General features: G+C 42.3%; 1 protein-coding gene across 1 annotated transcript in view; it reads left to right on the top strand.

The window, feature by feature from the left end:
- Positions 1–920: 920 nt before the first annotated feature.
- Positions 921–25,117, top strand: part of SH3GL2 (SH3 domain containing GRB2 like 2, endophilin A1) — a 226,320-nt gene continuing 202,123 nt past the window's right edge. The window contains exon 1 of the mRNA XM_070376126.1: positions 921–1,131. Within this exon, the coding sequence (XP_070232227.1) occupies positions 1,087–1,131 (45 nt within the window). The 5' untranslated portion in view covers positions 921–1,086. The remainder of the gene's footprint in view (positions 1,132–25,117) is intronic.

Consider the following 25,117-nt stretch of genomic DNA (forward strand, 5'->3'; position numbering starts at 1 on the left):
TGTGTCCGACTCTGTGCGACCCCATAGACGGCAGCCCACCAGGCTCCCCAGTCCCTGGGATTCTCCAGGCAAGAACACTGCAGTGGGTTGCCATTTCCTTCTCCAGTGCATGAAAGTGAAAAGTGAAAGTGAAGTCGCTCAGTCGTGTCTGACTCTAGTGACCCCATGGACTGCAGCCCTCCAGGCTCCTCCATCCATGGATTTTCCAGGCAAGAGTACTGGAGTGGGGTGCCATTGCCTTCTCCTAAGGAATGTCATAGTCATATGTTTTTATAACTGTAAACAGAGGATTAAGTGTTATTACTGTAGTAATATCCGACTTCAAGTCTATTTACCTGACCAGCTTTAAGGTTTAACATTTTTTTCATCTTCTTTTTAAGTCATCAAATTGTGACAGATCTAGGAAAAAAAAAAAAAACCGAAAAACAAAAAACCCAGCATTGGTGGCTTTCCCCAGCGTTAAGGAGGCTTAAGGGATAGTGAAACCAGGACAGTGAAATGTTTTCTGTGAACAAGCAAGCAAGGAGCAATGACTTATTCATTACCCCAGAGAGAACACCACTCCTTTCCAGGCTGCAAAGAGGGCAAGCTCAAAGGGCAGGAGGGTTGGCTTAGGCAGCGCCTCTGCGGCTACCTGGAAGCCAAGCAAATCACCTGAGTCTTGCGGGTGCCTGGGTTGCCAACCTGCAGCCACCGCTGTGCAGTCCGCGGGGCACGAGGACACTTCCGGGGCTGAAGAATGCCCTTGGCCCTCTGAACACGCTGCCGGCCGGTGTGGCAGAGCCAGGTGCTGTGGCGGCTACCAGTGCCCAGGTAGCGCGTGCCGCAGCACCTGCCGCACCAACCCCGCGCCCGGGGCGGGGCTTCCCGCGTCCCCTTTAAGAGCCTGCATCACCCGCCCCTGACGTCAGGGTGTCTCTCCGCACGAGCCCGCGTCCCGCGCAGCTCCGCGCCCCCGCGCCCACAGCCCCGGCGGTTGCACGACGAGCGGCGGCCTGGACAGCGCGCCGCTCGGCTCGGTCCTCCCGCCCTGCTCCGCCGCCGCCGGATCCCTGCGCCGCAGCCGCCCGCGCGTCCTCCAGCACCATGTCGGTGGCCGGGCTCAAGAAGCAGTTCCACAAAGCCACTCAAGTAAGGCACTAGACAGGTGCGCCGCGGGGCGGTCCCGGGAGGAGCCGCGGGGGGCGCGCTGGGCGCAGGCAGCCGGCCGGGAGCCTGGGGACCCCGGCCCGCGCCGAGCCCTCCCCGGCCTCTCCCCGCATCGCCCGCCCCGCCCTCCGCGGCAGCGACCCGGGCATCCCGGAGCTCCGTCCTCCACCCCCGGCTGCGGGCGGCGCTGCGGGCTTCCACCGGTCCCGGGCGTCCAGCCTCCTCGCTCAGAGCGCCGCCCCCGCATGGCCCAGCGCGGGCGCCGCAGGAGGGGGCCCGGGTGCCCGGGCGGCGCGGCGGGAGATTATGTAAAGTCGCCTCTTCCCTGGTGACCTTGCGGTGTCGGTGCGCCCGGCTGTCCCGGGATGTGCTGGCACGAGAGGTGGCCCTCCCTCGGGGTGGCTGCGGAGATGCCCGCGGTCTGCGCTCCTCGCCTGTGGTCTCGGAATCCCTCCTTCCACAGAGTCCGCGGACTTCCAAGGAATGGGAGGTTGGGGCTTCCTTCTGGGAAGCTCATGCATTAACTTTTCCTTGGAGAACTCGGTTGTGAAACTCCTTTGAGGCCAAGCCTCGACCGACAGCAGTCTGTATGCCTTTAATTTCCCATGGGTTTTGCAGCCTTAACATTACCAAATCATCATGTATTTCAACGTATTATTTTTAGCGAGCCTTTTATGTTTTGGATGTGCCCATCTTTATGGGGTTAATAAACTGATTATAATAAAACTTAAAAAATCATTTAAGTCTCGCTGGGCTGAGTTGAAAAGTCATACATAGGAAAAATAAGAATATACTTATAATGTGACCTATTTCTTATATAATGAGTATGGTTACCGGTGTTTTTTTTTTTTTTAACCCTCTGAAACAGTTCTAGTTTAAGAGATCTTAAGCTAAGAACTTTGTTGCTTTCTTTAACTATTTCTCCTAATTTAGCCTTAAATATTTTTTCATAGATTTGCCCATAAGTAATACCAAGCTTTCTCATTATTTTGTAGAACCTCAGATCTAGTGAGGTTTTCTAAGGCTGCCACAATAACAGTTCTATTGTAAACCACCTCCAGAGAAGGTGAGGGTTATGTTTTACAGAATTTTGGTTAAGTTACGGTGACAAACACGGTGTGAAATTCATCCCCTGTGTGCTCATGTGCCATCTTCGTCATTACAGACTTGCCTTTATAGAACCTGTTATATTTGTCAACTTGAGAAATGGAGAAAACTAAGACTATTTTGGTAAAAAATACCGTTAATGTAATTTTGCTTTATCACCTTGGATCTTCCTGAGACCTCTGTGCCAGAAATATTTGCAAGTATAAGTGCATTATTGATGTAATTTGGAAGGCTTCTAATAACTGTGTACTTCACATTCCTTCAGGGTTACAGAAGCAGCATATATGCTATCCGTAAATTATCAGGCAGAACTTCGCTGATGTCACTAACCATTTTTATTTCCGGTACTTGTCATTTCTATAAAGCACCCTGATCCCCCTTACCCCCAGCACCAAACTGACCAGCACCACGCCTTTTTTCCACTTTGATGCTGAAGACTTCCTTTATAAACCTTGGTGTCCTAAAAGGCACTTAAGAACCTTGACTTTGGAGTGGGAAAGGCTAAAGATTGACCCGTCTCTGCTGTCTGTGACCTTCAGCAAGTTATTTAACTTTTGAATCTGTCCTTGCTAGAATAAGAACCATTTCTTAGAATTGACATAAGGACAAATGGATTTGTAGAACACACATAGAAAGTGTTCAATAAATTATTATTAAAAATGGTTTTATTAGTATAAAATACTGATCTATATTCATAATAATGAGACATGAGGAAATCCTAGCATCTAGGATTTCTAGCTTTGCTGCCTTAACAACAACAACAACAAAATAATCAAGCCACTCCATTTTAGCTAAGTTATGTGCAACTCTGAAGTTTGGAATAAAAACTTGAATTGTGATATGAAGGAACTTCTTAGAGCCTTGGAGGAGGTCTGTTTGTAATAAGATGAGATTAGTGTCTATCACACTGAATCCAGACACAGAATCACTGTGTCATTTTCTTTCTTTTTCTTTCTTGCTTTCTTTTTTTACTGGAAAACCTTTCATTTTAAAGGTGAAGTGACATGCAATCCCTTGTCTATAACCTAATGTAGCACAGTCTTAGAAAGCCCAAGGCAAATGTTTTTCTTCCTGTGCATGTATGGGCATTTTCAAGGGCTTTTAAAGCCAGTGCTAATGTTTACATGTGACAAAGATATTAAGGGAAATGGTCATGTTCTACTTTTAAAGCCATGCCTCCCTCAACCCCCTTTCCCCCACCATACATTCCATGTACCTGATCTTCTGTACAGAGAAAACTTTAGACCTAGAATTACTTCCTTTTGAGAATGGATATGCTAGATTAGATACACTGTGTTTATAAGTGAAAGGCTCCACTTCAGGAGCATTCCTCTTATTTCTGTGAAATCGAGCGTTTTGCTTATGTTTGTGAGGGATGATATTTGCATTAATAAAGCAGTATAATTTTTAGTGTTTACCCACTGACTGGAAACCTGATTAGATGTGTCACCACTGTTTTCTTGGTTTGGAAGTGATTATTTCTGCCTTGTTGCTGACAATTATTTTCATCTCTGTTCTTTAGAGGTTAAAAAATGCTTTTGCCAAATAAATTTTATTAAAGGGGAAAATCCTTTAAGCTTGAGAACATGTTAAAATAGCAAAAATTAATCATCTTTTAAACTTAAATATACTTTATTACTTAATTGCTCATAAAGATATAATTTATCATGCAATTAGAATAAATAAGATACACCTTTCTAAAACTATAAAATAGGGAAAATAAGCATGCATTATTCTACTTTTGTGAGTTTTATGCATATTGAAATTTCATTTTAGCAACAGTAATGCCGTCCCCCACCCCCCCAATTGTTGGTTTAAACCAGCAGCAGATTAGGTAAAAATAGCTCTCCAGTTCCAATTAACATGCTGTTCTTACAAAATCTGTGCTTTAAAAAAAAAACATTATCAAGCATTCGATAGGGACATAGCTTGCTGTACAGTGAAGGTTCTTCAGAGTAAAATTTTAGGTTTCTGTATTAGTTTGGAAAGTTGCAACTAAGTGTCACTTTGTATCAACAATGAAGTTATCAGTATTTGAGTGCCTTTAACAACATAAATTTATTGTCTCACCCTTTTGAAGACAAGGTGTCATTTGCAACAAAGTATCACAAACTGAGTGCCTTAAACAATATAAATGTGTCAGACACGACTGAGCGACTTCACTTTCACTTTTCACTTTTACCCATTGGAGAAGGAAATGGCAACCCACTCCAGTGTTCTTGCCTGGAGAATCCCAGGGACGGGGGAGCCTGGTGGGCTGCCGTCTATGGGGTTGCACAGAGTCAGACACGACTGAAGCGACTTAGAAGCAGCAGCAGCAACACTTCTGCAGATAAGGTGCCGGGGTCAGTAGGGCTTTGCTTCCTCTGAAAGCACTAGGCAAGAATCTGTCCCAGGCCTTTTTCTTAGTTTCTGGTGGTTTGCTGGCAGTCTTTGGCCTTTCTTGATTTGTAGACACATCACCCTGATCTGTGCCTTCATGTTCACATCGTGGTCTTCCTGTTTGTTTCCCAATTTCTGTCTTTTGTGGACACCAGGACAATAGGGTGGGTTGGAAGTCCAACCTACTTGATGGGTATGACCTCATCTTAGGTAATTACACTTGCATGACCTTATTTCCAAATAAGGTCACACTCAGAGATACTGGGGGATAGGACTTTAACATGTGAATTTTGGGGGTGGGCATAAATAGTCCATAACAAGTCCTTATTTTCCTAAAGTATTTACAATTTTCTTCTAAATATTGTACTTGATTCAATGTAAAAGGACAACTCACTCTGTAAATAATAACTTTTTATTACATAAAAAGAGATATGGTGGTTGGTGGTGGTTTAGTCACTAAGTCGTGTCCTACTCTTGTGAGCCCATGGACTGTATGTAGCCTGCCAGGCTCCTCTGTCCATGGGATTTCCTAAGCAAAAATACTGGAGTGGGTTGTCCTTTCCTTCTCTGGGAGGATCTTCCAGACCCAGGAATTGAACCTGGGTCTCCTGCATTGCAAGCAGATTCTTTACTGACTGAGCCACCAGCGTAGTCCAAAACGAGATACACTTTCTTCTTTTTGGGCTTTGCTGGTGGCTCACATGGTAAAGAATCTGCCCACAATGTGGGAGACCCGGATTTGATCCCTGGGTTGGAAAGATCCCCTGGAGAAGGAAATGACAATCCACTCCAATATTCTTGCCCGGAGAATTCCATGGACAGAGGCGCCTGGTGGGCTACAGTTCATGGGGTTGCAACAAGTTGGACACAATTGAGGGAGTAACACTGGCTTCTTTTCAATGAGTTTGGTTAGTATACATACGTAGCATATTTCAAAAGGATAAAACATATTTGATTAGCCTGTGTTAATTACATATGATATAGCCTGGTAGTAATTATTGTCACATTCAGATTTTTCAACTGGAAACATTTAATTACATTGGTCTTTTGTACCTTTCTGTTTTAACTAATTTCTTCAGGGTTTCATCACATTTAAAATGCTGTGTTTTATAGATATTTTCTCTGGAGAATGTTACATGAATCTGTTTATGCATTTGTTGATTCAGCAAGATTTAAAACTGGTTGTTGTTCAGTCGCTAAGTCGTGCCTGAGATTTTGCAACCCCATGGAGTGCAGCACTCCAAGCTCCCTTGTCCTTCACTATCTCCGAGTTTGCTCAAATTCATGTCCATTAAATTGGTGATGCTGTCTAACCATCTCATCCTCTGCTGCTCCTTAAAACTTAAAAGTACTTTAAACCTGGTTAAAGTATTTAATTAATTAGCTATGATTTTATCTGAGTGAGGCTCTCAGTTCCTTAATTGCCTGCTGTAAGCTGTAAAATCTCTGCTGCTTTCGAAATCTCAAGTATGGCTCATCTCTATTCCTGCATCCTGTCAGTTTCTTAGCCTGGTGTCCATAATAGACTGCAGAGGGCCTGTTTATTTCCTGAAATTACGCCGCATTTTATGTGTGCATTTTTCTGCGGGAGAGTGTCCTTAGCCTACCATCAGCTTTTTAAAGGAATTCCTAGTCCCTAACTTTCTTCCTCCTAGAATAAAAAATACATTATAAGAAATTGATTATGTCATCAGGAGAGAATGAAGTGGTTCTTACAATACCTTCCTCCATTTCTTTCGTTCTTTCTTTTTTATTGGGCTTTAGAATGTCTGATCAAAAGGCAGCTTTCTCTGAGTGAATTTTAGGGGCAATCATATATTTTTTAAAAAATTTCTAGAGGTGTCAGAATTGAATGGGATGTTTGTGAGAGTGCCATGCTTTTATAATTAGGATAACTTGAACCATGTTTTTTTAAAAAGTTGTTAGTGAGCTCTAATTTCCTGATTGTTTTTTGTAGTTGTTGATGTTCAGTCACTAAGTTGTGTCTAACTCTTTTCAACTCCATGGACTGTAGCACGCCAGGCTCCTCTGTCCTCTACTATCTCCCAGGGTTTGCTCAAGTTCATGTCCATTGAGTTGGTGGTGCTATTAATGTCTAATCCTCTCATCCTCTGCCACCCCCTTCTCCCTTTGCCTACAATCCTTCCTAGGGTCTTTTCCAATGAGTTGGCTCTTCCCATCAGGGAGCTAAAGTATTGGAGCTTCAGCATCACTCCTTCCAGTGAATATTCAGGGTTGATTTCCTTTAGGATTGACTGCTTTGCTCTTCTTGCTGTCCAAGGGACTCTCAAGAGTCTTCTCCAGCACCATGATTTGAAAACATCAGTTCTTTGGCACTCAGCCTTCTTTGTGGTCTGACCCTCACAACTGTACGGGACTATTGATACACTTGCCAAATGGGCCTGTTGAGTGTTTTAACTGAATGTGTTGACTGAGAATAATTTTGCTTGAGACTGAGATTCTTCTTCTTTTTTAAAAATAATTTTATTTATTTTTATTTGTGGCTGTGCTGGGTCTTTGTTGCTGTGTGAGGGCTTTCTCTAGTTGCGGTGATTGGAGGTCACTCTCTGGTTGTGGTGTGCAGGCTCCTCAATGCCATGGTTTCTGTTGTGGAGCACGGGCTCTGTGGTGCTGGACTTCATGTGGCATGTGGGCTCAGCAGTTGTGGTTCCCAGGCCCTAGAGTACAGGCTCAGGAGTTGTAGTGTGTAGGCTTAGTTGCTCCACTTGCAGCCTGTAGTATCTTTCTGGACCAGGGATGGAACCTGTGTCTCCTGCATTGGCAGGTGGATTCTTTACCACTGAGCCACCAGGGAAGCTCCTGAAATGCTTTGTGATTAAAGTGTTTGTTGTTGACATGGTTATATTTATGCAAGGGCTCCCCCCACCCCCACAGCGATTCCTTAATGCTTTAAATTGAGTTTATATGAGTATTGGTTTCAATCTCCTTGGAAAATTTAAAGTACCTTCCAAATTAATTATAAATACCCTTGAAAATGGTAAGACTTGGTTGGGTAAGGTGGTGACTGTTTTGAGAAGAAATGTGATTTTGGAGGGAGGACTTTATATTGGGCTGCTTCCACTGGCAGAGAAGATTCCATTCTGCAGAGCCCTTGTGCTGCATGAAGGTGTCTGGAGTCCCGGGCTTTCTTTAGAGTGGGCAGTTTGAGGAAGTGAGCAGAAGGGAAGACTGTTGATAAGTGAATAATGAGAACAGTGAGGTTCAAGAGCAGCTCCAGGGTTCAGAGTGGTTGGGCTTTCCTGGGATGAGTAGTCCTTCAGATGGCCAGATAGGCAGGAGAGTAGGGGGAAGGAAATCAAAGGATGTCCGTGCCTTTCCTTTTTCCTCTTTTCTGTCCTTTTAATCCTTTGTGCCCTTGTTCTATTTTTTTTTTTTTTCTTTTTTTATGTGATCAGTTGAGTGTGGACTTAAGTGGAGAACAAGGAGGTTTAGGAAAACAAAGTTTACTATACTCACAGGTCCTGGAGAGAGAGAATCACTGCACACTGAGAGGGGGCCACATGGGCGGGGGACCAGGAAAGTGGGTTCAGCCCAGCAGGTGGAGCCAAGAGAGGAGACCCATGGACAAGATGGACAAGCACCTTTATGGAAGGTCAGGATGGAGTACACAAGAAAAGGCATGAGGGACTCTCCCCGATTCACGAGAATGTTACTAGCTCATGGGCAGAGAAAGGACCTTGTAGTCGGGCCCGGCTTATCACATGGGTGCACTTGGTCACCTGGGTGGGGTGCTCACAGCTTGAGCCTGTGGGGATATTGAGGGAGCAGGAAACAAAATATGAAGTTTTAAATATTTCACAGTGCAACCTCTCTCTTTTTTTTTCTTTGTGGTTTAGATTTTCTTTACCTCCCTAATCAATTTGGAGCCTAAAGTTTAAGAGTGATTTACATGGTCTATGATGGATAATAAAGACTAAGAAGAGAAATATGTATAGCCGTAACTTTTAAAATACCTTGTTATGAGACCCTGCCAAGTGTTCCTGCAGACTATCAACAAAATATTTTCAAATGATATGGAAACCTCAGCTGAGTCTGATGCTTTGGGAAATAACTTTACTATTTATGAAGATTTTATATCTAGTACAGCTTCTGTATTCAGAAATGATCTTCTTGCTTTGCTCTAAACTCTCTCCTCCAATTATATATGGTATGATGACTGTGGAGAAACTATCCCTCATTCTTTAGAATCATTCAGCTCCTAGGAAATTTGCTCAGAAAGATGGGCTCAGTAAAGGACAGAAATGGTATGAACCTAACAGAAGCAGAAGATATTAAGAAGAGGTGGCAAGAATACACAGAAAAACTGTACAAAAAAGATCTTCATGACCCAGATAATCATGATGGTGTGATCACTCACAGTCATCTAGAGCCAGACATCCTGGAATGTGAAGTCAAGTGGGGCTTAGGAAGCATCACTACGAACAAAGCTAGTGGAGGTGATAGAATTCCAGTTGAACTATTTCAAATCCTAAAAGATGATGCTGTGAAAGTGCTGAACTCAATATGCCAGCAAATTTGGAAAACTCAGCAGTGGTCACAGGACTGGAAAGTCAGTTTTCATTCCAATCCCAAAGAAAGGCAATGCCAAAGAATGCTCAAACTATTGCACATTTGCACTCATCTCACACGCTAGCAAAGTAGTGCTCAAAATTCTCCAAGTCAGGCTTTAGCAATACGTGAACCGTGAAATTCCAGATGTTCAAGCTGGTTTTAGAAAAGGCAGAGGAACCAGAGATCAAATTGCCAACACCTGCTGGATCATCAAAAAAGCAAGAGAGTTCCATAAAAATATCTATTTCTGTTTTATTGACTATGCCAAAGCCTTTGACTGTGTGGATCACAATAAACTGTGGAAAATTTTGAAGGAGATGGGAATACCAGACCACTTGACCTGCCTCTTGAGAAACCTATATGCAGGTCAGGAAACAACAGTTAGAACAGAACATGGAACAACAAACTGGTTCCAAATAGGAAAAGGAGTATGTCAAGGCTGTATATTGTCATCCTGCTTATTTAACTTATATGCAGAGTACATCATGAGAAACGCTGGGCTGGAGGAAGCACAAACTTCAGATATGCAGACGACACCACCCTTATGGCAGAAAGTGAAGATGAACTAAAAAGCCTCTTGATGAAAGTGAAAGAGGAGAGTGAAAAAGTTGGCTTAAAGCTCAAAGGTCAGATAACTAAGAGCATGGCATCCAGTCCCATCACTTTATGGCAAATAGATGGGAAAACAGTGGAAACAGTGGCTGACTTTATTTTTTTGGGGCTCCACGATCACTGCAGATGGTGATTGCAGCCATGAAATTAAAAGACATTTACTCCTTGGAAGGAAAGTTATGACCAACCTAGACAGCATATTAAAAAGCGGACACATTACTTTGTCAACAAAGGTCCGTCTAGTCAAGGCTATGGTTTTTCCAGTGGTCATGTATGGATGTGAGAGTTGGACTATAAAGAAAGCTGAGTGCCAAAGAATTGATACTTTTGAACTGTGGTGTTGGAGAAGACTCTTGAGAGTCACTTGGACAGCAAGCAGATCCAACCAGTCCATTCTAAAGGAGATCAGTCCTGGGTGTTCATTGGAAGGACTGATGTTGAAGCTGAAACTCCAATCTTTTGGCCACCTGATGTGAAGAGCTGACTCATTGGAAAAGACCCTCATGGTGGGAAAGATTGGGGGCAGGAGGAGAAGGGGACAACAGAGGATGAGATGGTTGGATGGCATTACCGACTCAATGGACATGAGTTTGGGTGGACTCTGGGAGTTGGTAATGGACAGGAAGGCTGGATGTGCTGCAGTTCATGGGGTTGCAGAGTCAGACATGACTGAGCAACTGAAACTGATTGTCTAGCCTCTTCCAAAGTATGGTATCTGGTAGAAACAGAAGTATCTTTCTCATAATTCAAACTGAATTTATGAACAGATCCTCATTGGAGCAGTTTAAGCAATATCTTAGTATCAAGGTAGGCAGATATGGTTTGCCTTGCTTTTTAGTGTACAAGAACCATCATCCACAGTGAACACTCCCACTTGGAAAAGGGAAGAATGGGAATCATGGCCTTTGTGCTTCATAACAGTGGTGCCACCTGCTGAGTAAGCCTTGTGCAATCCCCAGTTCCTACAGAAGAGGAAGTTCCTTGGCTTCACCCTGTTTCTGCAATCTGGGAAGAACTCTCTTGTTCTCTCTCTAATCTTGCTAAATTTAAAGAGAGTGACAAGGAGTGTGACCTCTGGATGCTGCATAGATTCTTTAGTTGGCTTCCTGTTTATTTAAATTTGGTTGTCACTTTACAGTCTCAAGCTTTAGACTACGAACTGCTCATAGCTGATTTGACTGGTGGCGTTTCTTCAAAAGGTCTGAAGGCTTCTTCAGTTTTCTTCTTGTCATTTCATTTGCCAGTTACCACATGGAATCTTTCTCTTCTCCATTGGATCCATTCAATCTGTCTTAGATCTCATTTTCAACCAGTACATTTGGTTTTTGTTATCTGCACTTTGAAAGATGTTCTGATGCTTTGGTTTCACCAACATGTTTTAATGGATCTTTGCTACTCAAAGCTCTTTTTATTCTTATTTCCTGTTATATGCTTCAGGAATCCAAAATAAGTTCTGCCATCTTTAACACATAATTTTCAAGGTTGCCAAAGGGAAAGTGTGTGTTGGAACAAGCAGGGAGATATTCATGGGCCAAACCTGGAAGAGGAGTGTGGTTGGCAGAATGATAAGACCTTCAGTGACCCTCCCTCTTGTACAGGCCCCTCCCCTTTGAGGGTAGGTCAGCCTGTCACTATGGAAAGATGTCTCCTGAGATTATTCCTTTATATGGCAAAAGGGGGATTATACAGTTGGGATTAATGTAATCCCATGAGCACTTTAAAAGAAGAGCATTTTTTGGGGGGTGGGGGATGCTGGTAGCAGAAGAGGAGGTCAGAAAGGACTACACATACTGTTGCTATTTAAAGATGAAGGGGCCATGTGAGAAGGAGTGTATTTCCTCTCTAGGAGCAGAGAGAAGCTCTTGGATGGCAGCCGGCAAGGAAACAGGGACCTTCTAAGGTTCACAGCCTTGAAGAACCAAATTCTGCCAACGATATGAATGGAAGGAGACTTCTTCCCAGAGTCTGCAGAGAAGAGCCCAGTCTAGCTGCAGACACCCTGAGGGCTCATGAGACTCTAAGCAGGGAACCCCGGCAAGCTGGCCCAACCTGTAGAAGTCTGAGCTAACAAATAGATATTGTCTTCAACTATTAAGTTTGTGGTGATTTGTTATCCAACAACAGAAAACTAATAGAAGGAATAATCATTTATGTTTGTGTTCAGTTGGCTGGAGCTTGTAACCTGGCCAAAATCTTGGAATGCCTCAATTCAAGGGAAGAAGGGAGGAGGCTGGGAACTGTGGTGTCTCCATGTACCCAGACTGTAAAAGTGGGTGTTGGTAACACATATATCTGTATGTGTGCTTATGAATGTATATTTGTACACACACATACACACACACACACATACACATACAATACAAACACTGACACATACAATTTAAGTCTCATTTGTTGTCAAGATTTTCTCATTACATAAGCCTCTTTTAATATGTGCTATATTTTACAGTCCCCGCTCTGTGTTTAGTTATTGATATTTTTCTCTGGTGAAACACAATTTTCTTTTTGTAGTCCCTGATCAGTTTTAAACAGTGAGGCTCTTAATTACTTTCTGAGCATCCTCTTAGCTTGGTAGGCTGGTAGCACAGTGACAATTTCGTTAACTTTGGAATGGAGAGGCTATAGAACATTGAAGAGTTTTTTGAATTGTCAGTTTCCAATAAGGCATCAGGGAATCTTTACCAGTGAGAGTAGAGTGTTCGACTGTTCGTTGTACATCTGTTTGCTTGTGGAAGACTGATGCCAGTATAGATACAGGGAAATGCCCTTCTCTTGTATAGCATGTTAGACAGCTACATGGCAGTTTGAAGTTGCTCATTAAGTAGTTGTTGAGAGCTCCAGATGCCCATAGTACACTTTGTGTTGTCAGTGATGTGTTTGCTTCATGCTCTTTGACATGACTAGGAGATCCAAAGCCCTGAGTGTGTTTCTAGGTGTAGCAGGTGGACAGTGCCAGGCATCTGTTGGAAAGGATGAGGTCTTGCACCCTGAGGTGTCCTATGAGGACTTGGTGTCATTGGACAGCTTGGTCCAGGAGAGAGAAGTCAGACACTCTTTGGGTCTGAGTGAAGTAACCTAAAGGTGATGTATCCTGTAGGAATTGATTGCAGAGTGGGTAATCACCATTCTGTAATTGTCCAGCTTTCACCTTTGTCATTCCCTGCATTTACAGCTGCTCACTGAAGTGACAGGGGTGCTTCTTTATGTTGCATGAATACTGGCCATGTTTATTTTATTCATTAAACTGCTCAAGTGGCTACTTCTGGGCAAGAGGCATTGCAAACCCAAACCTTTGGCTCTGGCTGGCCTCCATCATGTTTGTAGACTGACTGAGTAAAGTGCTTTCTGGAGATATTCTCTTCATTCCTGTTACCAAGATTTTACTCATGCAAGTTAATATCTTATTATCCAGAGATTCTATTCTACTTCTTAATGCTCAACTTTTCACTTGAGTACTGTCTCCTATTCTACTTTTTTTTTTTTAGTTTAGTTTTGTTTAAATTTTATTTTATTTTTAAACTTTACAATATTGTATTATCGAAATGAATCTGCCACAGGTATACATTTGTTCCCCATCCTGAACCCTCCTCCCTCCTCCCTCCCCATACCATCCCTCTGGGTTGTCCCAGTGCACCAGCCCCAAGCATCCAGTATCGTGCATCGAACCTGGACTGGCAACTCTTTTCATACATGATATTATACATGTTTCAATGCCATTCTCCCAAATCTTCCCACCCTCTCCCTCTCCAGCAGAGTCCATAAGACTGTTCTATACATCAGTGTCTCTTTTGCTGTCTCGTACACAGGGTTATTGTTACCATCTTTCTAAATTCCATATATATGCGTTAGTATACTGTATTGGTATTTTTCTTTCTGGCTTACTTCACTCTGTATAATAGGCTCCAGTTTCATCCACCTCATTAGAACTGATTCAAATGTCTATTCTACTTTTTAATTAAGTTCAACAAGCAAGTTTGTTTTTAATTTAGCTCTTTTCTGCCCATGGCATCCCTTACTCTCTGTGCATCTTTGGCCCTTTTGAAGCTCACAAATTCAGGTTCTTTAGATTTTCTACTTTGTTTGGCCTTTACCTTTACCATAAATCCAAGCCAGAATTTCTAGAGAGAAGCTTATAATGCTCATCATCTATTTCTTCTCTAAATTTTTTGATATAGACACAGAAAACTCCTTTTTCTTAGATCCAATAGAAGCTAGGAAAACTTAATTGTTTACAAAATTTAAATTGGTCAGCAGATATTTTGTGATAATTAAGATGCATTTAATTCATTTTTTACAAGCTCTTTCAGCTACTTTCTATGTCTCAGGATATGTGAATTTAAATCCTTTAGGTACATATTAACCATAAATCACTTTATATGAATATGTTCTAAACAGAAAGCTTATCATAAAATCTCTGTATCAGTGCATTTGTCTAAATATGATTACTGTTACTCGACTTTTATGAAGCAATGAGTTATGCTGATATCATGTGACGTGTATTTGCTTGCCCTTTATACATTTAAATTATTGCTATCTGCTGGTTGCTGCCACAAATGACCAGATGAATTTCTATAGGCTCTTCTGATTTCTGTAGGCTCTTTCCATAGGTTATTGCAGAATAATTTGACTATTCCCCATACTTGACATTCATTTTTATCTTCCTGACTTTTTGGCATCTTCATTCATCTTTAGTTTACTGACTTTAATTTAAAAATGAATCATATCGCTTTGATAGATGTAAAATATCTACACATTATGTAAAAATATTTACACATTATGGTAAATAGAGATATAGGAAACTATCATACAAAAAAGAGAGTTAAGTCCTACATACTCTTCTTGCTTGAGTAAAGCTATGAGCTTGAAGTTTATTCTGCTTTTGTTAAAACAGAAAATTAATAAATGTTAGGCAAGCAGTAAATACCCTAACAATACACTGAAGGCTTTTTCCTTCAGAACGATTGTAAGAAGACTAAAGCAAATGATATCTTCATTGAAGGAATCAGTGTTATTGAGGACACAAGTCTGCATCAACTGTGTTGTTTAAAACTTGCCCCCTCCCAAATTTCACTGTATAAATGGTTGACTATTTTCTGACCTTCAGGGAATTTTCCACCCATGATGTGATTTTATCATGTATCATAAAAGGAAAGTCATTTGTTTAGAGCAGCAGTGAGTCATCCGTGCTTAATGTTCAGAAGGGAGGCAGAGGATTGCTTCAGGAGGAACTCTTGAAATCATTCAGAAAGTGGTGAAAGACTGGCCATCATTAGTGTGCAACATGATCAGTAGGGGCCAGGGTTTAGGAGCTCAGAAACTTCAGATGTCCTCCTGGTTTTCCCATTCTGAGGACCTGTGAGACACTGGACAAATTGCTAGTCACTTAATTTCATCTCAACCCGCACATCTCCCAATTCCTAAGTTCCACAGCTGAAGCAAGATGGACGTGAATATAGGTTCTGACATTCATGCTTCTTGTCTTGTTCCCCTCTGATTCATATCTGAATGGAGCTATTAATCATCTTTCTAAAGAACAACTCTAACTTTGCCCCTCTACTTAAAACTCACCAGTGATCCTTATGGCTCTCAACATAAAGCCCTTATCAGTCCCATGAGAGAGTTTGGAGTGTGGTCTGAGGTGTTTCACCCACCTAGTATCATCTCTCACAGCTCTTTAAGTGTGTGATTGTCTTTTACCCATTCTATGGGTACTGCACACACTTCCCTGCTTTTCAGCCTTCACATTATGCTGGCCTCTTTGTGAAAATTCCTATCTGCTCTGTTCCACTTTATAGTTGACAAATCACTGCTTCTGTTTCCAGTCTCAGCTTGGTAGTTTCTTAGATACCTTTCCCTCGTTTGGCATGGGTTAAATGCCCTGCCATGTGTGATGAAAACTGCTTTTAAGCACAGGGCTTGGCCCATTATCTTGCTTGTTGATTTACTTCCTTGTTGATATCCCCCTGGGTGGGTCTAAAGAAAGGAACTCTGTTTAACTCTTCACTGTTTCCCCAATGCCTGTTCCTTAGTGGGCATGCTTGTTGAATGAATGCATCCTTCCTGTTTCTTTTCTTTTTATCCATATTTATATATGATTAATGGAGAGGGATGGAGAAGGCAATGGCAACCCACTCAAGTACCCTTGCCTGGAAAATCCCATGGATGGAGGAGCCTGGTAGGCTGCAGTCCATGGGGTCACTAAGAGTTGGACACGACTGAGCGACTTCACTTTCACTTTTCACTTTCATGCATGGGAGAAGGAAATGGCAACCCACTTCAGTATTCTTGCCTGGAGAATCCCAGGGACAGAGGAGCCTGCTGCTGCTGCTGCTGCTGCTAAGTCGCTTCAGTGGTGTCCGACTCTGTGCGACCCCATAGACGGCAGCCCACCAGGCTCCCTCGTCCCTGGGATTCTCCAAGCAAGAACACTGGAGTGGGTTGCCATTTCTTTCTCCAATGCATGAAAGTGAAAAGTGTAACTGAAGTCGTTCAGTCGTGTCTGACTCCTAGTGACCCCATGGACTGCAGCCTACCAGGCTCCTCTGTCCATGGGATTTTCCAGGCAAGAGTACTGGAGTGGGGTGCCATTAATGGGCTACAATTCATAGGATCACAAAGAGTCAAACACAATTGAAGTCAGACACAATTGAAGCAACTTAACACATATATATTTAAAAGGGGTTATTTTGTACATGTATTTTTAAGTTCATTTCTGCTTAAAGACACATCACATATTTTAAGAGTTAATTTAAAAGTTAAAATATGCTTTTATAAAATTATAAATTTAAAATAAACTTTAATTATAAAAATGGCTACCATGGTAGTTAACTCATTAATTACCCAAACCAGCCTCATAAGAACATTAGTATTCCCATTTCATAGATGAGGAAACTAAAGCACAGCGTAGTTAAATAAGTTGCCCAAGGTCACACAGCTTTGGTGGCAGAGTTAGGATTTTTGTTCAGACTGCCTAGTTTCAGAGCTGATAACTGCCAATAAATCTCAATTATGAGCCCAATGCCAGCCTTAAATGTCAAACTAAGAGGTATATATGAAAATGTTTAGTAGTCAGTAAGATAAAGATGAACACTTTAATAGAAAAGTAGAAACAAACATGGAAAAGCAACACAGCCTTCCCTTGTTATCCACAGGAAATTCGTACCAGGACCTCTACAGATACTAAAACCCATGGAAGCTCAAGTCCCCTATATAAATGGTGAAGTACAGTTTGTCTTCCGTATCTGCAGGTTCTGCGTCTGTGATAACAGAGAGCTGATGGTATAGGAAAGGATTGCAAGTGGCCAGGATACAGATAAAAAAGTCATGGAAATCAAACAGCAGTTTATGACATTTATTGTTGTCTAGATCAGCACGGATTAAAAGGGCTGATAACATTCTGAGTCAGCAAAGGTGTGAGTGTGTGGGCTCTCTTTTAATGGTGGGAGGGTAGATGTCAGCAGTTGTCTTCCTTGTAATTCTGTTTTTAGGACTGTGTTTAAGGAAATGTGCCAGCTTGTGGCACTTGTGTGCACCTTAGTATACCTTTGTAGTTATTGTAGTGAAAAGTTGGAAAGAACCGAAATATCAAGTGATAAGGGATAGAGAAGTAAATACAGAAGTCACTGTCTGTATCACGGAGTATCTATAGCCATTGTATCCATAGGCAGGTATTTATCAGTGTAGGGAGGTGTTTATGATGATTGGTAAGAAGAACAGAACTTAAAACAGATATGCAATAGGTCTAATGTTGGGAAAAAGAGCTGTAATAGTAGATAAAATACTCTGAAAATTTATATGCCAGGCACTTGGCTATAATGCTGTAAGATTATTTTTTAAATTAACATTTATTTTATTTTATTTATTTATTTATTTTTTGTTTCCTTAATTTCTCTTTCTGTTTTCTCATTATTAGTGTATAGGAATGCAAGGGATTTCTGTGTGTTGATTTTATATCCTGCAACTTTACTATAGTCATTGATTAGTTCTAGTAATTTTCTAGTGGAGTCTTTAGGGTTTTCTATGTAGAGGATCATGTCATCTGCAAATAGTGAGAGTTTTACTTCTTCTTTTCCAATTTGGATTCATTTTATTTCTTTTTCTGCTCTGATTGCTGTAGCCCAAACTTCCAAAACTATGTTGAATAGTAATGGTGAAAGTGGGCACCCTTGTCTTGTTCCTGACTTTAGAGGGAATGCTTTCAATTTTTCACCATTGAGGATAATGTTTGCTGTGGGTTTGTCATATATAGCTTTTATTATGTTGAGGTATGTTCCTTCTATTCCTGCTTTCTGGAGAGTTTTTATCATAAATGGGTGTTGAATTTTGGTTTTTCCTGGTCAGTTGGGCTTAATGAGGAGCAGTTTGTGTTTCTGCATTTGTCTTTTGTAATTGGGCTTCCCTGGTAGCTCAGCTGGTAAAGAATCCACCTGCAATGCAGAAGACCCTGGTTCGATTCCGGGGTTGGGAAGATCCACTGGAAAAGGGGTAGATTATCCACTTCAGTCGGAGAAGGCAATGGCACCCCACTCCAGTACTCTTTTTTTTTTTTTTTAAACTTTACATAATTGTATTAGTTTTGCCAAATATAAAAATGAATCCACCACAGGTATACATGTGTTCCTCATCCTAAACCCTCCTCCCTCCTCCCTCTCCATACCATCCCTCTGGGTCGTCCCAGTGCACTAGCCCCAAGCATCCAGTACCAGTACTCTTGCCTGGAAAATCCCATGGACGGAGGAGCCTGGTAGGCTGCAGTCCATGGGGTCGCTAAGAGTCGGGCAGGATTGAGCAACTTCATTTTCACTTTTCGCTTTCATGCATTGGAGAAGGAAAGGGCGACCCACTCCAGTGTTCTTGCCTGGAGAATCCCAGGGACAGGGGAGCCTAGTGGGCTTCCATCTATGGGGTCGCACAGAGTCAGACATGACTGAAGCGACTTAGCAGCAGCAGCAGCAGCAGCATCCACTTCAGTATTCTTGAGCTTCCCTGGTGGCTCAGCTGGTAAAGAATTCACCTGCAATGCAGGAGACTTGGGTTCGAACAGTGGGTTGGAAAGATCCCCTGGAGAAGGGAAAGGCTGTAGTAGTAAATAAAATACCCTGAGAATTTATATGCCAGGCACTTTGCTATAGTGCTCTAAGATTATTTTTAAAATTAACATTTAAACAGTGATTTTTATTGGTCAGTTGGTCTTGTCGAGGAGCAGTTTGTGTTTCTGCATTTATCTTTTGTAATTAGATTTTGGTTGTGGTGGCTGAGTCACTCCGTCATATCTAATTCTTGCAATCTTGTGGGCTACAGCCTGACAGGCTTCTCTGCCATGGAATTCTCCAGGCAAGAATACTGGAGTGGGTTTCTATTCCCTTCTCCAGGGGAACTTCCCCACCCATGGATTGAACCCCACTCTCCTGCATTGGCAGGCAGATTCTTTACCGCTGAGCCACCAAGGAAGTTTTATATATCAGTGGATTTTCTTTCCACTCCATCATCCTTACTTCTTATTCCCATCCCCACTTCCTGAGGTTAAATTAAAAACAAGGAATAGAAGAATCTTACAAGTCATCATGGGAGCAAACCCAGTTTCCTAGCTGGGAACCATCAGTCAATGTAGGTTTGCTCTGTTTAGCTTAAGAGCATTACAGCACCTGCTTCACCCTCCACAGAGTCCTAAATTAAATCGTGCTGTTTGGGTTTCTTCTGAATGCATGGCTGCTTTTCCTGTTTCTCCAAGAAGTATAGAGGCCTCACGGATAAGAAGGCTGCTAATGACATTTGCTGCCATTTCTTAATGACTTTCCCCCCCAGATCCCTAGTCTTATCCTTAGGAAAGACAATGCCATGGCTTTGACTCTGTTTTGCGTAACAGGAAGGAAGGCAGGTAGGACATGTCCAGTATAAAAGTGCTTCTGCAACATGCTTTCAGTCCTGGTGCACACTGAGCAGTCTCATTCTGCAGCCCCTATGCCAGGCATCTCCTGGGCATCTGCCACTTCTTAGCTTCTCAGCAGAAGGCCTGTGTGCAGTGCATCTCAGCAAAGAAGAATGAAGCATGGTAGAGACATTCACAGAAGATAGGCATTCTGAATGATCTTCATTGAACATGAATACACAGTTCTATTAACATTCTTTCATGGGCTTCTGTTGAAGATAGAAAATGCAGAGTTTAGGAGGGCATACGTAGAAGAAAACTAATACCTTCTTTCCACCCCAGCAAAATAGAACAGAGTGGAAGAACCATGACTAGAAAACATAGCCTAAGAAATGAGATGGGTAGGCCACTTTCAGCTTCCTCCCAGAGAGGCTTTGCCTGGCAGGATCAACTGGGGCACTGCGGGTTGCTGCTGATTGGGTACAAGTGTGACTTTATGGGTGGTTTGGCTTTCTCTGGGGCCTGGCACTCTTTAATGGATTCAATGAAAAGTGCTTCAAGCTCTGAGACAGATAGGCTGTGAAGTCACTTCTGGATTAAAGCTTGTTTTTCCAGCCTTTGCAGAATTGCTTTAAATTTCTGGAATCAATATTAGTTTGTAAATTGAGAAATAAGAGTTGAAGACTCTGCCTCAAGAAATTTATTTTCTGGCACAGTCATCCTGCATTTACTAAACTGATGCTTTACTTGCTGCAGAACTTCAGATTTGGTCCTCATAAGTATTTTTAGACTTGAGTATTAGACATATCCCTGAGTAAGAGTGAGTTTTGAGTTAAGGTGTATGTAGCATAATAGAACTTCATTATCTATACATTCTGCACTGTGCCCTTTTTAGGCGTTTCTCTGAAGAGTGAAAGAGTTCTGCAGGACATTTCTCTTATAATGGGACATTACTGGTGGAAGATGAGGTGTGAGTCTATTTGAGTTGTAGATTTTTTTTTAGAGCAGGATATTAAAATATGCTTTAACAAGATACTCAGTGAATTGTCTTGATTTTAAAACTTTTAATGCAAGATGCATTCTAATTTGTATCAGGACAGTAGTCTCTTATTCCTGAGTGGACTGTTGGAATCCTAAAGTCTTGGTTTATAGAGTACCCATGGACTGGGAAAAGGTGTGCAATTCTGTGTCTGTAGATTAAATTATTTCACTTTCTTTATACTTTTGAATATGATTTATCTTTGACTCATGCTTCATTTAGTCGTGATTTGTCACCCCAGCCTAGCATCTCTGCAAGTAGTTTAAGACCACTTATACTATTGCAGTGGTTCCTAAACCTGGCTGCGTCAGTCACACCTAGTTCCTACTTTGTGGGAATCTGAAATAGATCTCAAGAGGGGCATAGACATTACAATTAAAAAACTCGAAAACCCATAACCAGCTCATCATTTTTAAGGACTGCTGTGTCCAAAGAATCTTCTGTTAATACATAGAACATGGGAGAAACATACCTACTGAGACCAAATAAGCTTAAGAAATATTGGAAATGAAGTTAAGCATGTTTCTGTACTGCAGGAATTTCCTGAGTCTAACCATCATGAAATGTTTGGAATTCTTAAAGCAGGGTATGACTGTGAATAGCTGATTTACTAATTCTTCTGCCTGTTTCCTTTCCACACCCCTTCTATTCTTTCCTTTTTCCCTTCATTCATTTCTCTCTTTGAAAAAAGAAAATTAAAAAAAATATTTGTTGCAGATTACCCATATATGAAATAATAGTTCTCCTTCAGAAGTTCCTAAAGCTTGGTTTTGATATATGATTTCTTAAGTGGAAGCATCGTCTGTATTTTGAAATAAGTGTTAGAGTCTTTTCAATAATCCCTTCTACCAAATGAAAGGTCTTTATTTAACGTGTCAGTTAATTAGATCATTATGATTTGGCTCGTGAGTAAACTACTCAGATACTTGATTCTCTGACATCCATCCCGGGAAACTCACATTAACTTTTTTCTCTTTGTTGATGCATATGGAGTGACACCTTAACGTTTTGTAGTGTGTATATACTTATTTTACTATTGTGACACCTCTCTACGGAAAAGGCATGTTGATGCTGAACCGTTTGTAATAACATATGAGAAAATGGAGTCTGAGTACCTTGCCTGTAGTTTCTCCAAAGGTGGTGGTATTAGGAGAGTGTGGTCCAAATTTGTTATGCACCCTTCCTGCCAATCAGCAGGACGTTTGTGCCTAAACCACCAAGAGCGGTGCCATACGTATTCATGGAAGCTGTGCGGGATCAGCAGGGAGAGAAGCCATACAGGAGTGTGATGTTCTCAAAATGCTGCAAGAGGCAAGGCCTATGGATAGATGGCTTGCCCCTGCCAAAAAGCCCTTTGCAAATACAGGAACCCATTCCCTTCTCACATTAGGAAGAACTTAAAAATATGCAGTCATAGGTTTTTCAGAAATGTTAGGAGGAATGAGGGCTTTCTTGGTGGTTCAGAAGGTAAAGAATCTGTCCACAAGGCAGGAGACCCCGGTTAGATCCCTGGGGTGGGAAGATCCCCTGGAGAAGGGAATGGCAACCCACTCTAGTATTCTTGCTTGGAGAATTCCACGGACAGAGGAGCCTGGTGGGCTACAATCTATGGGGTCACAAAGGGTCAGACACGGCTGAGCGACTAAAGCCTTTTCACTAGGAGCATTGAGGATTAAGCATGTAAAGTTTTTCTTTGTAACATTGTGTATTATTTATTTATTTAATAAACCATGCAGTGCAAAGGCCTTTAGCCACTTAAGCTTTGTGGTTCTGACTTAATATTTGATGTTTTTAATACATGGGAGCTGTCTTTTCACAGTTGACAATGCTTGTCCCTTGGGTGAGTGCAGTTGCTTAGAACTGGGACTCCTCTAAGGGAGGTAGACTTTACTCTAGTCCATACTCCCATTTGGTGTTACAGGCTTCTTGATTACAATGACTTCTTCCTGCGTGGTACAGTCTCACATTTGTATTGAGGTTTCTAATCATGTGGAATTCTCTTTTCTGATGCCAAACCTCTCCCCACCAAACACTGGTAATGTCTGTTATTTTTTGGCTGCACCCTTGGCATGTGGGATCCCAGTTCCCTGGGGCATCAGACCTAAGCCACCTGCAGTGGAAGTGTGGAATCTTAACCACTGGACTGCCAGGGAAGTCCCTGGAATGTCCATTTTGAAATGCTGTGGGCGTTCCTCAGACAGTCCACACCCCCTACCCCCACCATCCTGGTTCAACCTGTGACCAAACATCTTTCCTGCCTCCAGTCAGGTCACATTTTAGCCAGAGAGATCCAAAGCTACATATATCCTTGACATATCTGTGCTTGAAACCTTCCAATGACTTCTGGTTGCAGAGACTAAAATCCTAAATCATGAGCTGCAGGGCCTGCCTGAGCTGTTCCTTACCTCTCCTCCCTGACTGAGTGGCAGTGTCCGCTCACACCGTGCTGTGGTCATCCATCTGTCTTACAAACAGTGGGCCTTGAATTGATTACCTGCCGGGTCTGTGTTGAGTCCTGAGTGCAGAGAGTTGAATAAAATATTCATTTCCTACCTTCATGGAACTGGCAGTGTAATGTGGGAGACAGACTGATAATCATGCAAATATATACTTACACATGGTCACAAATGCAAAGGAGAAGCGCTTGGGTGCTGTGACGGGGCGGATGGCGGGGTGGGGTCATACTTGACGTCGTGTTGTGGAGAAAGACCCTACTCTCTTCAGCCTGCAGGAGGGTTCATGGTGCTTATCAGGGACAGCGAGGGAAGCTCTTCCCAGCAGAGACAGCTCCAAGTGTGAGAAAGGAAGCATTTTGCACATGAAGAGGCGATGATGGTTTCTCTGGCACCTGCGTGTGTTCATTCAGAAAGGGTAGCCCTGAGGGTAAATGCTACTTGTCTTTTACTGAAGCCAGGATCTTGGAGCATCTTTAGCTGGAGTAATCTCTGATGAAAAATAAGATCGTATACAGTGATTTACAGTATCAGCTTTCTTATCAAAGACGGTATTTCTGGCTTTTCAGAAGTGAGTGATCATAGAGTGTCTCTCTGAGGACAGGAATTTAAACCGAGACGTTGGAGGTGAGAAGAAACCAGCCCTTTGTGAAGCTGCCCGTGGCACAGGTGAACGTGGGGCTGGCAGCCGGGCCTTGTGGCTGCCCTGTGTACCCACCCTTCTGTCGCCCTGGGGCACTTCACCCTTACTCATCCCTCGGCCCTTAATTCGAATGCTACTTCTTGGAGGCCCCTTCCATGATCTGCTTGATGAGGTTCTCCTCTAGTCTGTGTACTGTGGTTCATCGTTGTGTGTTAATTTTGTGGCCCTTTGGTTAAATGTTAATCTCCTTCATTGGTCTCTAAATTCCTGAAGGCAGGGATCAAATTTCTCTTTGCTGACTTTTGAGGGTGACTTTGGTGACTTTTGATGATAAGGATAAGTAACATAAAAATAGTGCTTATCATTTAGCTTAACCTCATTTAAAAAACCTGTGAGGTAGGTACTGTTATACCCATTTTACTGATGAGGAAACTAAGGCACAGAGAGGTTAAGTGTCTTATCCAAAGTAACACAGCTACTAAGTGAAATAAGTCAGGCAGAGAAAAGACAAATACTCTATACTATCACTTAGATGTGGAATCAACAAAATAAAACAAACTAGTGAATATAACAAAAAGAAACAGACTCACAGATACAGAGCACAAACTACTAGTGGTTACCAATGGGGAGAGGAAAGGAGGGAGCGGAAAGAGAGGGGTAGAGGATTAAGAGGTAAAACTGTATGTATAAAGTATAAATAAGCTACCAGGATATATTGTACAACATAGTATGGGCAATGGCACCGCACTCCAGTACTCTTGCCTGGAAAATCCATGGACGGAGGAGTCTGGTGGGCTGCAGTCCATGGGGTCACTAAGCGACCGAGCGACTTCACTTTCACTTTTCACTCCATGCATTGGAGAGGGAAATGGCAACCCACTCCAGTGTTCTTGCCTGGAGAATCCCAGGGACAGAGGAGCCTAGCAGGCTGCCGTCTATGGGGTCGCACACACATCGGACACGACTGACGCGACTTAGCAGCAGCAGCAGCAGCAGGAGTATAACCAATATTTGATAAAAGCTATAAATAAAATATAACCTTTAAAATTGTGAATCACTATGCTATATACTTGGGATTTATATTTGGGATTTCTTTGGAAGGAATGATGCTAAAGCTGAAACTCCAGTACTTTGGCCACCTCATGCGAAGAGTTGACTCATTGGAAAAGACTCTGATGCTGGGAGGGATTGGGGGCAGGAGGAGAAGGGGACGACAGAGGATGAGATGGCTGGATGGCATCACTGACTCGATGGACGTGAGTCTGAGTGAACTCTGGGAGTTGGTGATGGAC

Source organism: Bos mutus, chromosome 8, assembly GCF_027580195.1.
Source record: "Bos mutus isolate GX-2022 chromosome 8, NWIPB_WYAK_1.1, whole genome shotgun sequence".
NCBI lineage: Eukaryota > Metazoa > Chordata > Mammalia > Artiodactyla > Bovidae > Bos > Bos mutus.